The 13,805-nt window shown below is 34.0% G+C and overlaps 2 protein-coding genes across 6 annotated transcripts in view; one reads left to right on the top strand and one right to left on the bottom strand.

The window, feature by feature from the left end:
* LOC112051535 (A disintegrin and metalloproteinase with thrombospondin motifs 1) overlaps positions 1 to 11,631 on the top strand; it is a 148,735-nt gene extending 137,104 nt beyond the window's left edge. For 2 of the 5 annotated variants that reach the window (XM_052888523.1, XM_052888522.1), the window contains 9 exons: positions 898 to 1,040; positions 2,599 to 2,654; positions 4,211 to 4,337; positions 5,690 to 5,854; positions 6,671 to 6,787; positions 7,782 to 7,896; positions 8,016 to 8,131; positions 8,489 to 9,182; positions 9,856 to 11,631. In XM_052888523.1, the coding sequence (XP_052744483.1) occupies positions 898 to 1,040; positions 2,599 to 2,654; positions 4,211 to 4,337; positions 5,690 to 5,854; positions 6,671 to 6,787; positions 7,782 to 7,896; positions 8,016 to 8,131; positions 8,489 to 9,161 (1,512 nt within the window). In that variant the 3' untranslated portion in view covers positions 9,162 to 9,182; positions 9,856 to 11,631. Of the gene's footprint in view, positions 1 to 897; positions 1,041 to 2,188; positions 2,242 to 2,598; positions 2,655 to 4,210; positions 4,338 to 5,689; positions 5,855 to 6,670; positions 6,788 to 7,781; positions 7,897 to 8,015; positions 8,132 to 8,488; positions 9,183 to 9,855 lie in introns of all 5 variants that reach the window. The other 3 variants (XM_052888526.1, XM_052888539.1, XM_052888533.1) reach the window with 3 other exon arrangements.
* LOC112051542 (transmembrane protein 14C) overlaps positions 11,627 to 13,805 on the bottom strand; it is a 149,558-nt gene continuing 147,379 nt past the window's right edge. Inside the window, exons 3-5 of the mRNA XM_052888568.1 lie at positions 13,741 to 13,788; positions 13,098 to 13,188; positions 11,627 to 12,234 (exon numbers count right to left, since the gene is read on the bottom strand). Of these exons, the coding sequence (XP_052744528.1) occupies positions 12,114 to 12,234; positions 13,098 to 13,188; positions 13,741 to 13,788 (260 nt within the window). The 3' untranslated portion in view covers positions 11,627 to 12,113. The remainder of the gene's footprint in view (positions 12,235 to 13,097; positions 13,189 to 13,740; positions 13,789 to 13,805) is intronic.

Below are 13,805 nucleotides of genomic sequence, written 5' to 3'. Positions count from 1 at the left end.
AATGCTTTCCAGCGGTGAAAGAATTTTCAAAATCAGTTCAGAACATCCAGAGGTTTCCCCTTTCCCCAGGCGTTTTCCCCTACAACACCACAAACTTTACCTCTTTATAATCTAATATATAAAATTTTTTGTGCATATTCAGTAGGTCTGAGAATCGGCCAACATCTATTTTTCAAACCCCTAAATCCTAGGGTAGGGTAGTGGTAGGGTAGGGGTATGGTATAGGGATAGGGTAGCGGTAGGGTAGGGTAGTGGTATGGTAGGTTTATGGTATAGGGATAGGGTAGGGGTAGGGTAGCGGTAAGGTAGTTGTAGGGTAGGGTAGGGGTAGAGTAGAGGTAGGGTAGGGATAGGGAAGAAGTGCAAATAAGTAAATTAATAAGTAAAAGTGAAGCTTGAGCGGGTCCGCTAGTATTAGTATAAAAGATAGATATACCTATTTTATTCCTAGGCCGCACACATCGCGAATATTTTGGTTATCGCGACGTGTGTGGCCAAACACGCGAATACTTTGGCAAATAAGAAACAGCCACTTCTCTCCACCTTCGCGAATAATGTCACGAATATTGTCACGGTGTGTACGGCCTAGGCCAGGGTAGGCGAACCAATGGCACGCGTGCCATTGATGGCACGCGACACAATATTTTGGGCACGTCGCCGGTCATAAAACATGTGTAAAGTAGGTATTTGACATAAATTATTTGTCATCTAACCTGCAGCAACAGAAGAGTTTTGATAGTATTTATTATTGTTATTCTCCAAATAATCAGAAAGTCAAAATTATTTGATGGCACGCCAATGACCCCATTAAACATTTTTTAGAAAAAATGGCACGTTGATGCATAAAGGTTCGCCTACCCTGGCCTAGGCATTAACCACATTGCTTTGTTTCGTCAGGGTCGGGATGCGACACCGTATTTAGAGAGGAACCGCGTGGGCCGCGATGCCATTGATTCGGCAGCCGCGCTCACTGACATGGGCAAGTATCTCTTCAGAGAGAGAAGACTGCCAGTGTACGACATCGCCGTCGCTATCACCAAGTAAGTTGGTAACTGTAACTGTACATATGTTTGACAGAAGATCACAGGTCACGTCAGGTCACAACTTGTTTAAACTCAGACTCGCTACAGACCGTCAGTTTTAAGTAGGTATTAATATTAGTAGTAGGTCAATAGTAGGTAGTTTTATCTAATCAAAATTTCAACCAAAATTATTAAAAAAAAAACTGTAGGCAAATAAAACTAACGAAGTGACATACGTACGATTTAACTGTACAGTTCGACTGTTCATTTAAAACTGCACGTCTGCAGCACTGGTTAGGTTCATGTCAATAAATAACACATGAAATAAAACAACTGAAACAATCGATTAAGAATAATAATCTTTATAAATTCAGACAAAAAATGTAGCTACCCGGAATTAGGTACAAGCTTGCGCCGCTGCAAATTTCGATAGTTCTGCAAGACCTTGAGCCAGATAATTCTAGTTCTGTACACAATTTGAGGGTGTGACAGTAGTGGCATTTGTCTGAAACTTCAATATTAGCTTAGGTACAGGTCAAAATTCGTAACACTAATAAATGATTAGGTACGCTACTGTTTTGATCCATAATACAAAAGTCATGATCTTTTATAGCAACGCTACATAGTCCTTGACTTATAAGTAAATATGCTTAACGGTGATAAATTCGATTGTCAATTTAGGCATATTTCAGTCGTGATTATTACATTAAAGTATTAAGATGTTGAGTAATCCGGTTAGAGACAAGACAATCATTCTGCATTGTAGCCTGTAGGTATAAAATTGTAAGAAGAAGGTACCCATCTCAAATGCCTCCTTCAAAATAATAATGACTGATTTATATGCAGAAAGAGGCTTAGGTATGTTAAAACGAGTATAATAAATACTGATGAAGGTTCAGAACCTTTTTTACCAATAGACCTTTAAAACGCCTTTAATGTTCACGTATAAGCAATTTTCTCATTACGAACTTTTGCTTTATTAGCACTTTCAAGGATATTCTGGTAAGTACAGCTACTTATACCATAGAAACTCTTAGATACTTTTAATTTAGCGCCATTATTCCAAGTTTAAAAACGTTATCCTAGCATAGACAAGCAACACATTTTTATTCATCAAAAAAAGTCCTGATGTTGAATGAAGACACAAAAACTGATTTTACCAACAGGTATGACATGTGCCGACGGCGCAAGGGTGGTCGCTGTACAAAAGGCACCGCTGGTAATTTAATTTTAACCAAACCTTTATAAGGTTGCGACTGGTTTACTCGGCATTAACATAGGCTTACGAGTGAAATAATGCGGCTTGTTAATTTTTATTTTTAATGTTTTTGCGGTAAAGGATTTGGTAATGGCGCTGAAATGTTGTCATAGACATCGTTCTATGGTCCTTGACACCTGGTTTCGGTTATGGGAAACTGATGACATGATGTATAAACAGAATGTGAAGCTTTACGCATTATAACATGGTAACAAACATGTTCGGATGGATATTCGAATTGAATCGAATGTGGCTACAAAGGCGGCAGCGATTTGATATGAAGCAATTTATTGAGCATTTTATTTGGATGGCTTTCAGACTAGACATGTGCAGGAGACAATATGCGAACGATGCGTGCAATAGAGGGACCGCAGGTAGGCGTGTGTCAAAGATTGTTATCCCCCAAAGCACGCCAATTATTTCATTTAGTTCCTCACCATTTCAAACACGATGTTCCAGAAGGAACAAGAAACCCTATGACACCTATTCCCTCAAATCCGAGACTTCATTAGCACTTTGTGAATAATCTATCTTTACAAAACTCTATTTCCTACACAGCTATTTAGTAAATTAGTGTTCTCATGTATATAGATTTGAACTTTCCTCTGTTCGTAGTTTAGTCATTACCCACTCTCATGTTCTACAGCTCACCATTCAAACCATGTATTTAAAACATATAAATACTCTTGGAGACCTTCATCTGTATATGAGTCATGCGTCCAACATTAAACCGATCGGTCTTTCGTAAAAGCATGCGATGGCTCTTTTTTACTCATCAACATAAAACAAGCGTAGCATTTAAAGTGATGCTTTTATTTATTGCTGCTCATATTTTATTATGTGTATGGTAAGTCAAAGATCGCCCACCTTTATTTCGACATAATGATTGGCTTCTCGCGCGCCGAACCTTTCAAAAGACCTCTCGTAGGTACATCTTCTCACATTAACAAGAAAGTTGCGTAAGGTCAAAGGGACCAGTTGGCCCTACCTCACTTAAATGACACGAGGACATCGTAATATAAACTAACCTGCCTATTACGTATCAACCCAACTCTGCTATTAAAGACGATCATCAATATTCAATTACGTTCTCCGCCCGATTAAGTCATTATGAGATAAAGGCATGGCATTTTTATGTGCGGGCTTATTCCCGAAAAGCATTTTGGCGGATCGTTCAAAATTTACATCAATTATTATAAGTACTTCGTATTCATGTATTATTTTTACGTGTCACTTTGTATTTTCCTTATACGTTCTACTTACGAATACATTTTTAACTTTTTAATTAACAGTTTGCAATACGCTCTTAATATTAACAGAAGGGGTTCTTAACTTCCTAACATAGATTTATTTGCTTCGCATGCGCTTTTCTTGTCATATATTTAGCTACGTCGTCTCAGCCACATTTACATCAGCAACATTTTTCTGTAAGTACCTTCAAATCTTTTCTTACTTATCAAAAACTATTACAAAGTGTAGCCTGACCAGAAATATAAAAATCCTGGAGTGGGTCATCACAAGTGATTGTTAGCCATTTGTGGTTAGTTTATTAGAAAAAATTGTTCTTTTTTCCTGAGCATGTAGAGGATTTTCATGAAAGAAGTCCCCCTAAAACCTGAACTAAAATTGACAGCGCCTTACACAAATGACAATAAGACCGCCATTACCAAATGTCAATGAGCGCTATTATGACATTAGCGCCGCGTCTCGACTTCTTTCATGAAAAGGACCTTATTTAGCTATTTTATTTTTCTGGTAAGGCTTTACAAACATTTTTATGTACCTACCTATCTACGAAAGTCATCTCCGTAAGTACAGTGTACATATCAATTTCATTTCCTTGTCACCGTCCAAAGATCATTTCGTTCTCCCTATTTTTTTTTATTACTTTTTATTTGAAACAAAATAGTTACACGTATTTTTTATATAGGATTCGCCTACGTCGGAGGTGCTTGTGTGGTGAACAAAAGGTTAGAGAAAGTGAACTCAGTCGCCATCATCGAGGACACTGGTGGTTTCTCCGGTATCATTGTGGCTGCTCATGAAGTTGGACATTTGTAAGAATACCCTTTTTTAGGCTAATTTTCTAGTGTCACCTTTCTTTTTTATCAAATTAAGCGCAATAAATATATTTAAAAAGTATAAAATTATAATAATGAAACATACAAAATTTATAATCCAAAGATTGTCCTGGGGAATAGGAACAAAATATACTGTCCAACTTTGTGTAGATATTTGATATTCACAAAGAGTCGGACAAAACTATGAACGAGACGAATTACGGTGGTTGGGCGTTTTCCTTCCAAGCCATCTTCCAGACTTTAGTGCGTCCGATGACAAATATGCCCCATGAAAATTATTTGACAAGTTTACTTCTTTATTATTTTAAAATATATTTCTTTATCTACGTCTACTACATCTATCTACTATATCTCTATAATCGTGGTGGATTATTCACGAAAAAATTTTAAAATTATTATTTCTTTATCTATTCTATAGTCGTAAACAATCTTTATGACATTTCCAAACATCATGCGTTAAGCTGCGCAATTTGAAATTTTAAGTATCAGCCGCAACGTAGGGGCAGCGGATTTCGTAGACTTCATAAAGTTGCATCAGACTATACCAAATCGACTCGGAGGTTGTAATATTTTTTATAGTCTGTCGAGCAGTACGCTATGAGCATAGCTGGGCATTAACTCGTTAATCCGTTAATCGTTAATTAACGAAGTTAACATTTTTATTAACGGATTAACTTCTAAGTTAACTTTTAAAAATGTTAACGGACCCGTTAACTTCCGTTAATATGCAGAAGTCCGTTAATCGTTAATCCAATGCCTACTATTTACCGCGCGACGCGATTAACAGGTTTAGACAAGAAAGAAATGATGGAAGATTTTTTTTTCAAAGAAATCAACAAATTACTATATTTATGTCAAAATTATAGATAAAATCAACTAAAAAACAAATTATGGCACTTTTCCCCAGTGATCACCCTTATTTTTCTAATGGGGATCTCTCACAATGATATAAAAATGCAATATTTACCAGTCATATTAACGGATTAATGATTAACGTTAACTTGCGTTAATTCTTCCGGAATGTAACGCTTTGACGTTTAACGAAGCTAACTTTTTTTGTAGCGGATTAACGATTAACGAAGTTAACTATTTGATTAACGGTGCCCTGCTATGGCTATGAGCGTACTGCTCGACAGACTATAAAAAATGAATGAATGTTTTGTTCCTGGGCCCAACGATTAGAAAGTGTTTTCCATGAAAATAATTATTATTGTTGTAGTAGAGACATACATACCTACCTACACGCAGATTCGTACTCTGATATTATACAGATATTTCTTAATTAACTTACCGCTTCTGTTTCTTCCTGATATTGTCTTCTGTTATAGACTCGGAGCAGTTCACGACGGTAGTCCACCACCTTCGTACTTGGGAGGCCCTGGCGCTGAGAAGTGCAGATGGGAAGACGGCTTCATCATGTCCGACCTCAGGCACACGGAGAAGGGCTTCCGATGGTCTCCTTGCAGTGTTCAGAGCTTCCATCACTTCTTAAAGTAAGTTTTTACGTTGGTACTATCCTAATCTGGGTGACCGAACATCAACTTTGTCTTCGTATTTCTTATGATCTTGTAGCGACGTCTTTCTTTCTATACAACTTTGAATAAAAATTAAATTATAGTCCCAATCCCAAATTGGGCGCCATTATACCTACTTAAGCCACTAATATTAGATACTAGCTGACGCCACGCGGTTTTACCCGCGTGGTTTCCGTTCCCGTAGGAATACGGGAATAATATATAACTATAGCCTTCCTCGATAAATGGGCTATCTAACACTGAAACAATTTTTCAAATCGGACCAGTAATTCCTGAGATTAGCGCGTTCAATCAATCAAACAAACAAACAAACATTCAAACTCTTCAGCTTTGTAATATTAGTATAGATAGTATAGATTTTAGGTACCTAATAGATACATAAAAGCAATTGTGATTATATTTTTATTTAGGTAGGTAATTTAAGAAAAATGAAACTGTCCTTTCTTCTTAGTAACCTTCAGTAAAATTTCTAAGCCCGAGTTGGAAAAATGTTGGCGTTCGGGTCATCGTCAACATCGGATACTAATGATGGTTAGAGTCAAAACCTCAAACCAAAAAATATAAACCGTGAAGCCGCTTGACAAAGCAATGCAGCGTGGTGGGTTTAAGTTATGAAATCCCCTCATCTATTAGGAGGCCTGACACCGTAGTGAGCTGTTAAAATGGGCTGCTAATGATGACGACGGTCGACGATGTTCCTTATAATCATTATTATGATATGTTTTCTACAACTGTGATTAACTTTTTTATACAAGTAACTTTTTGAATTTCCAGTGGTGACACCGCGACCTGTCTATACAACTCCCCGCATGAAGATGACTCATTACCTCGAGTGCTTCCTGGACGATTACTCACATTGGACGCTCAATGTCGGAAGGACAGAGGGACCAGGTATAATGATTTCCTTTCCACGATGATTTCCTTATAGAACGCTAATGAATATTAATTTTTAAAGTAAACATTTCATACATATTATGATTTACTTGTAACCTACCTTCATAAGACATGTGCCTAAAGCTTTAGAAAACAATGTGCCTCTGCTTCTCTTACATATATGAACGTTTGCCGTAGTTTTGAAAAGCTATAGACGACGAGTAAACTATGCAAAATATTCATGTTTTTACCTGCCTACTTGCCTGTATGTAAATTATTTTTACCTGTCACTTCAATGTTCAATGTGTAACGTCTGTAGCGTCACTACATATGCACGTGATATGTTACATTCATTTAGAAACAATATACAAGCAAAATTTGATGTGCTGAGATGACAGTTAAACATCTTTTAAATATTTCTAAAATATTTTAAATATAATTATATATATTATAACAGTGATTTGTACAGTAAGTGTAAACACTCAACATCAACGGAGTATATTTTTTTATTAGGTCAATACATATATTTATTTCTGTTTTTGTGATTTCTATTTCAATTCAAAAATGAATTAAACTAAATGAAAATATTACATTGGAAATATGGCATACACAAACCACAGTACAATTTTGTATTATACGTATTTAGCATAGGAATGCAAATTAAAAATAATATATAGGTAGTGAGTACATAATTAAAATCAATACATGAATGGTAATCAATATATTTTCAAGGTAATCACTTACCGTTATGTTAATTTAATAGAGTGGAAGTTTGTTAACATTAATTGAAAGTTGACGACCAAAATAAAACCAGTTCAATTTACAAGTATAAATGGAAAATGAAGTAATAGAAATATGTATTTTTAAAATTATTTAAAAGAAAGAAATATTGGGGACTAAATAATATAACATTTCATTGGTTACTTATATATAATAAATATTTTCGTGTGTATTGTAATTTAACTATTCCTTAAGAACGAAAAGATTAAAATAAAGAAAATTTCAATTTCAGTGCGTGTTTTAAAGACGAACGGGTCTGTGCCCAACTTTTCTGCTTCGACGCAGCAAGCGGATACTGCGTTGCTTACAGACCCGCGGCTGAGGGATCGCCTTGTGGCGATGGACAGGTAAGATACAATGCAGGTTCGATATTCCGAACCTCATTTATAGGTACGATATACTAATATCCGTGATTATTCGGATGTTTGATCTTAAATATTTAATATTTTTTGTGAATATTTTTCAGTATTGCATAAACGGACGGTGTATAACGGAGCACGAGAATATTATACCGGACTACTCACAGCATACGCCGAGCTACGTGCGACCTGAGACTAGTCCATTTTACGGAAACATAACGAGGTGTGTATTACCGCAAGAATACCGATTACTAATTATGTGATTTTGAATACTAATGTAATTAAAGTGAAATTATGTTATTACTAGAAAAAAATATATTATTAGCAATATTTAGGTACAATTATAAAGTAGAGCCAAAGTATAAATTGAAAAATCACTAAACGTTCACAGTAAATATAATAACAATAATTAGTGTGTGTAAATAAATTATTATGACAAAATATTAAAAATGAACATCACAATTTTGTCAAACGAAACGAAATGTGAAATAATTTCGTCGATGACAAATTGTGTAGATATCCTTACATACGAGTACGTTTTCTGTATATTAACATTTTATTTTTATCAATACGTATACAGTAAGGAGGCCACAACACAGCCATACATACCTAGCACGGAAGCACCAGAACCGTACAAGCATAAATACAATTCATATTACCAAAAGAGTACAAAGTCTGCATACTTTTCGACAACGGCGTCGACGACATCAACAACTACGACAACTACAACAACCACGACACCGCCACCAGACACAACAACGACAACTACTACTACAACGACGATGACACCAACAACAACCACAACTGCAAAAACAACGATAAATCCGTTCAGATTTTTCTACTACGGTTCTACGAAACCAAAAACTGAAACCACAGAGAAATCAACAGAGGCGAACAAACCGTCAAGTACATATCCACCATCTATAAACAAGTATTCTGTAACATCAACTAAGAATCCGTACGATTTCAAAGAGTACAGCACCAAATCAACTAAAGCAGACACACCAAAACGTGGATTTTTTAACAAAGATGATCTGGACAGCTACTTTGGGAGGGGCACAACCAAAAGTCCCTTCTCATTTAGTAAAGGGATAAAATCTTTATTCAAAATAGGAACATATTATTCAGAGGGGAAGTCATTGGACAATTCTATAAGACCAGATGCAAATTCTCAGCAAGTACAAATTGAACCAGCCAGATTAGTCTACTCTTACCAAAGGAATTTGACTTCAGGGGAGTTAATAAGAACATAGAAGTGCCAAAATAACATATTGGTAAGGCAATGATCAGATTTGGACCATACTGATGTCATTCCTTCCTTCGCCGCCTCATGGTCTTCTACATCTTAAAAAATATCACAATAGTGTCACTATTATGCCATATATGCATTCTTTTCAGCCATTCTATTAAGTCACTGCATCAATTGATTGCAAACTGTCACGAGTACATTTATCTATAGATAGTTTAGAAAATACAGCATGCAATCAAAACATATTTATGATTTTTGTATATATACTTTCTGTGTACATATAAATACAAAACTTACATCATAGACATACTCAAGACATTTCTACTTAATTCATATTTCAAATTCCGACATACTATTTAAAACATCATACTAGATGTGCATATTCATAGTATTCTTATAAGTCAACCTATTAATTACTATTATAATAAAATATAATGTATTTCTGTAGATATATTCAATAGCTATGTAGCATGAATTTGGAATGATTATTATTACTAGTTCATATTAATTTCTAATAGTACTACGTTGTTTAATTAAATTATTAACTTTGGAAATAGAATTTATTTTAGTAGTTATATTTAACAGCTATATAGCATGAATTTAGCAATGATTTAATCTATAATGAAAAACAGCCTAATATACTCTTATATTATGCACATAATATATCCTTAATAATATTCCTATTTTTAATTTCACAGTAGCCGCCACTAGCGAAACGAGCGGAGTAAACACTGAAGACTGCTTTGCTGGACTAAGAGACTGGCACAACAGTGCCAATAAAAGCCTGGACATTGAATATCTAGGCAGTCCCCATCCAGCCTACTTAATACAATACCGATTGTGAAAAGTGCGCACATACCTAATTTGAATATTACCTCGGTAATACTCTCTCATATTGTGATATTAAATATTATGTACATATGAATGTGTGAGTTAAAATAAAATTCATTATAACTTCTCAATAAATAGTAAGAGGTAATATTTAATATTCAGCGGGTAATCAAAGAAGTGTGACGCACAAGTGTGACTAAAATGTGTCTGAAGACAGGACTTAGTGTCAGACATAGTTTTGTGAGTGATATTATAATGTGATTGTGTTATCTTTAATGAACTTTTTAAGTACATTATTATAATCTGTATATTATTGATAAAGCCGATCACTGCGAGACTTGATGATTCTCAGTTTGGTTTTGGAACTACTGTAGAAATATCTTTTTAGACTATACTTTTGTAAGCTGTTGTAAAAAATAGTATCGTTTTAAGGATTCAACAAAAACTGCCACAGAGTGCCTTCTTATAAATAATAAGCAAAGTATAAAATTAAGGCTCACAATGGACATATAGATCACAATCTTATTTGGACTTTATTTTTATTCTGTTATTTTACTCAACTTCTTGCACTTTATGATACTCACGCCTGTAGTGGCATCACTAAATTTATTTTGAAAAACAGGAATCCCTTTTATTTTTATATTACTTTTTTTTCATTTTTGTGTTGTATTTACAGCGACTGGTTCGCATTTTGTAAAGCGGTTAAGGTCGCATAAAGAGGACATAAATTACTTTAACAAATATAGACGGAACATGATATCTGCACAGCAGATCAAGTAACTATCTACAGCCAGGGCCAGTTAATCTCAGCTGATTGAAAGGAATTAGAGAATAGTATTTTAGACTGAAATGGCAAGAGTATGAACACGCTCGAGGCTTGAGTATTTGAAGATAAACAATTATAAAATGCCAGTGTATATAGCGGAAAATGGTCCTGACTGACATAAGTTAGGGAAAGGGTGTAGATATGCTATTGTTTGCAGATATCATTAGTCACTCACAGCAGTTTTCAATGCCCTATTCAGTAATGTCAGTGTAGCTTAGAATGTTTTTATTTGGTATGGTATTTTGAATTGAAATTTTTTTAGGCTGAACTAATTATTTGCACAGCAACCAAAAGGTGTTGAACTTATAATATTAAAATTAATTTGAAAAGTTAGAAATACTTACTTCTGTCAGGATGATTTTTGTAGCCGTTTTTTTTCTATAAGTTTACTAATATTTTACAAAAGGGCAAGTTATTGAAAATGGCTGTTGTTGTCCCGCAAAGCTTAGATAATATTTTCTATATTTGTTTTCATAATTTATTTTATCAAAATATTAGTTTAAGTTAATTTCTCTTTCGTTTTAAATAGCATACTTGTGAACAAACAAATTTTAAACTTGTTATAGTATAAGTCTGTTTTTATTTCTAAATTTATTTATGTGACATAGTTGTGTAATTCTAAAAGTTACCATAGATTAAAAACTAAATATAGATTTTGGCAGTTTAGTTTAATAGATACAGCGAGCTTCCAACTTTGACATCACTTGCCTTTTGTATAATTATTTATTATATGCCAATTATTTATATATAAAACAACTTGTAAGTTTTCTCCTAAATTGTGTAAGTTTTAAGAAAAAATATAAAAGAACGAATATGATATTTGAATTTTTATTTTTCACTTACAAGAGAATTGTCCCCGTCACCTACATTTTTACGTATATTGTAATAATAACATTGAAAACATTTACACAACTAATAAATAACATAAATTAAATATCAACCCAGTAATAAAATTACCATTTAAATATAAAAATATACATACATACTTCCATTTGTTTTTAAGAATTCACTTTACTTTAAAATTATAATAAAATGATTTTTTTATTGCTTGACATGTTTTGTCTTTTTTAGTTTAATTAGCTTTGAATATTTAGACTAAATTCAATAATAACACAATTCACAATATACATACACATTTTACAGAAAACATGGGATCTATGGTATGTTTGACATGCAATAAACTGTTGATTAAAAGAAACAGATGATATATCTCATAACATTAAATAAAACAGTGCTGGAGAGAGAACTATGGTAACAACCTAATTAAGAAACACTGGATTTAAAACACCTTGAGCAAAGTTAATTTGATTTCACTGACATGGGACTTGCTGTGACGTTTTTAACCAATAATCTTGCTAGCATACCAACTGATAGACAGAATACTAGACCGGCTGGCATAAACTTCCTTCCGTTGTAATACCTGAAAACATAATTATGATATTACTAGTGGAAAGTGAAGAACTTACTACAAGAAGTGCACATAAGTCAAAGCAAAGCTTGACCGAGCACTGCTTCGTGACTTATGTGCACTTCTTCAGTATCCCTACCCTAACTCTGCCCTAACCCTACCCTAAAAAAACTCTCTGTAAGGACCATTGTCATACTTCAAGGAGTATTCTAAAAAATAATTAGCAAAATTGGTTCAACCTTTGTCGGCATTTGCGCTTAGCAACACATTTAGCAATTCATTTTTATATTGTAGATAAAGAGGTATAGTTTGTGAGATTGTTAGGTTTTAGGGGTCTGTCTCCAGATCTACTAAACAAATTTTGAATATTCTATGAAACTACTGAATGATGAAACTTGGCATGATTTGAGATCATAATATGAAGATTGTTAAAGGATACTTTTTGTAACGAAAAAGAATAGATAATATATATTAGAATAGATAGATAATAGAATAGGGGTAAGTTTGTTTGGAAAGTCATTCATTTTTCAAGTTACATTTGTAAAAAATATATGTACTAACAATAATATAATTACAAAATTTGACAAAATTCTACCTCTATTAGAGTTAAAAAGGGATTGAAGTTTTTTTTATTATAAATCGGTCATGTTTTGATTTATTTTTAAAATGATTAGTAGACTTTTGCGAAAAAAGAAAACATGCGAAAATATAAATAGAAGGGGATGAAATAGGGGTAGAAAGTTTATATAGAGTATGTGAACAAGGTCGCGGGCGTCCGCTACTGAATAAATTATCCCCTCTCCTACAAGGAGGAAGACCTGACTCCAGTAGGCTCTTAATGATGATGTATATTATAATATAGAAATGGACATTACCTGTAACCCATAAGTCCACCAAGAGTAGTTGTCGTGCCCAACATCAAGGTGTAGTTTGATGGATCCTGGCTGAGCTGATATGCACCTACACCTGAAATACAAAATCATTTAATATAACACTGAAGGTAAGGCAAATAACAGGTATATTTATAAATCTCATCCCTCAAAGAGCAGATTAAGCCACTGTCAGCGAGTCATTATCATCACAAGAAGTTGTTACATAATTCAATGTTTTCACAATAAACATGCCAACTAGCATAAAAACAACAGTGTGGTGCCTGTCCTGGCCCTAAATTGTAGTGGGCCATTAGGTTGTTAAAACAAAGGTATGATGATGATTTGTAACCCTAAGAGAAACAATTGTACTAGTATTTCTTCTAGGACTAGATACTAGGTATCCATATTGTATTTCTTTATTATTTAATCTTGTTTGTAACTAGTATTAAGTGATACTTCAATTGCTCAGGAAAACCAGCACATGTAACAACAAATGTTGCTCTCTTGTTGATTAAATAACGATTATAAATACTTTTGTTTAATCTAATTACATAGGCTTAACAAAATACCTGTTTTTTCATACAATGTCTGTTACAAATAACCATATTAATTATTATACATGAAATAAAAAACAAATACTGCTTACCCAATATTCCTCCAAATATAAGCCCCGCTCCCAATGATGGAATTGAGCCTGAAATTATAAAGTTA

The sequence above is a fragment of the Bicyclus anynana genome, chromosome 2 (genome assembly GCF_947172395.1).
Source record: "Bicyclus anynana chromosome 2, ilBicAnyn1.1, whole genome shotgun sequence".
Lineage (NCBI taxonomy): Eukaryota > Metazoa > Arthropoda > Insecta > Lepidoptera > Nymphalidae > Bicyclus > Bicyclus anynana.
Note: the sequence above shows the minus strand (reverse complement) of the source record. Positions and strands in the feature narration are given on the sequence as shown.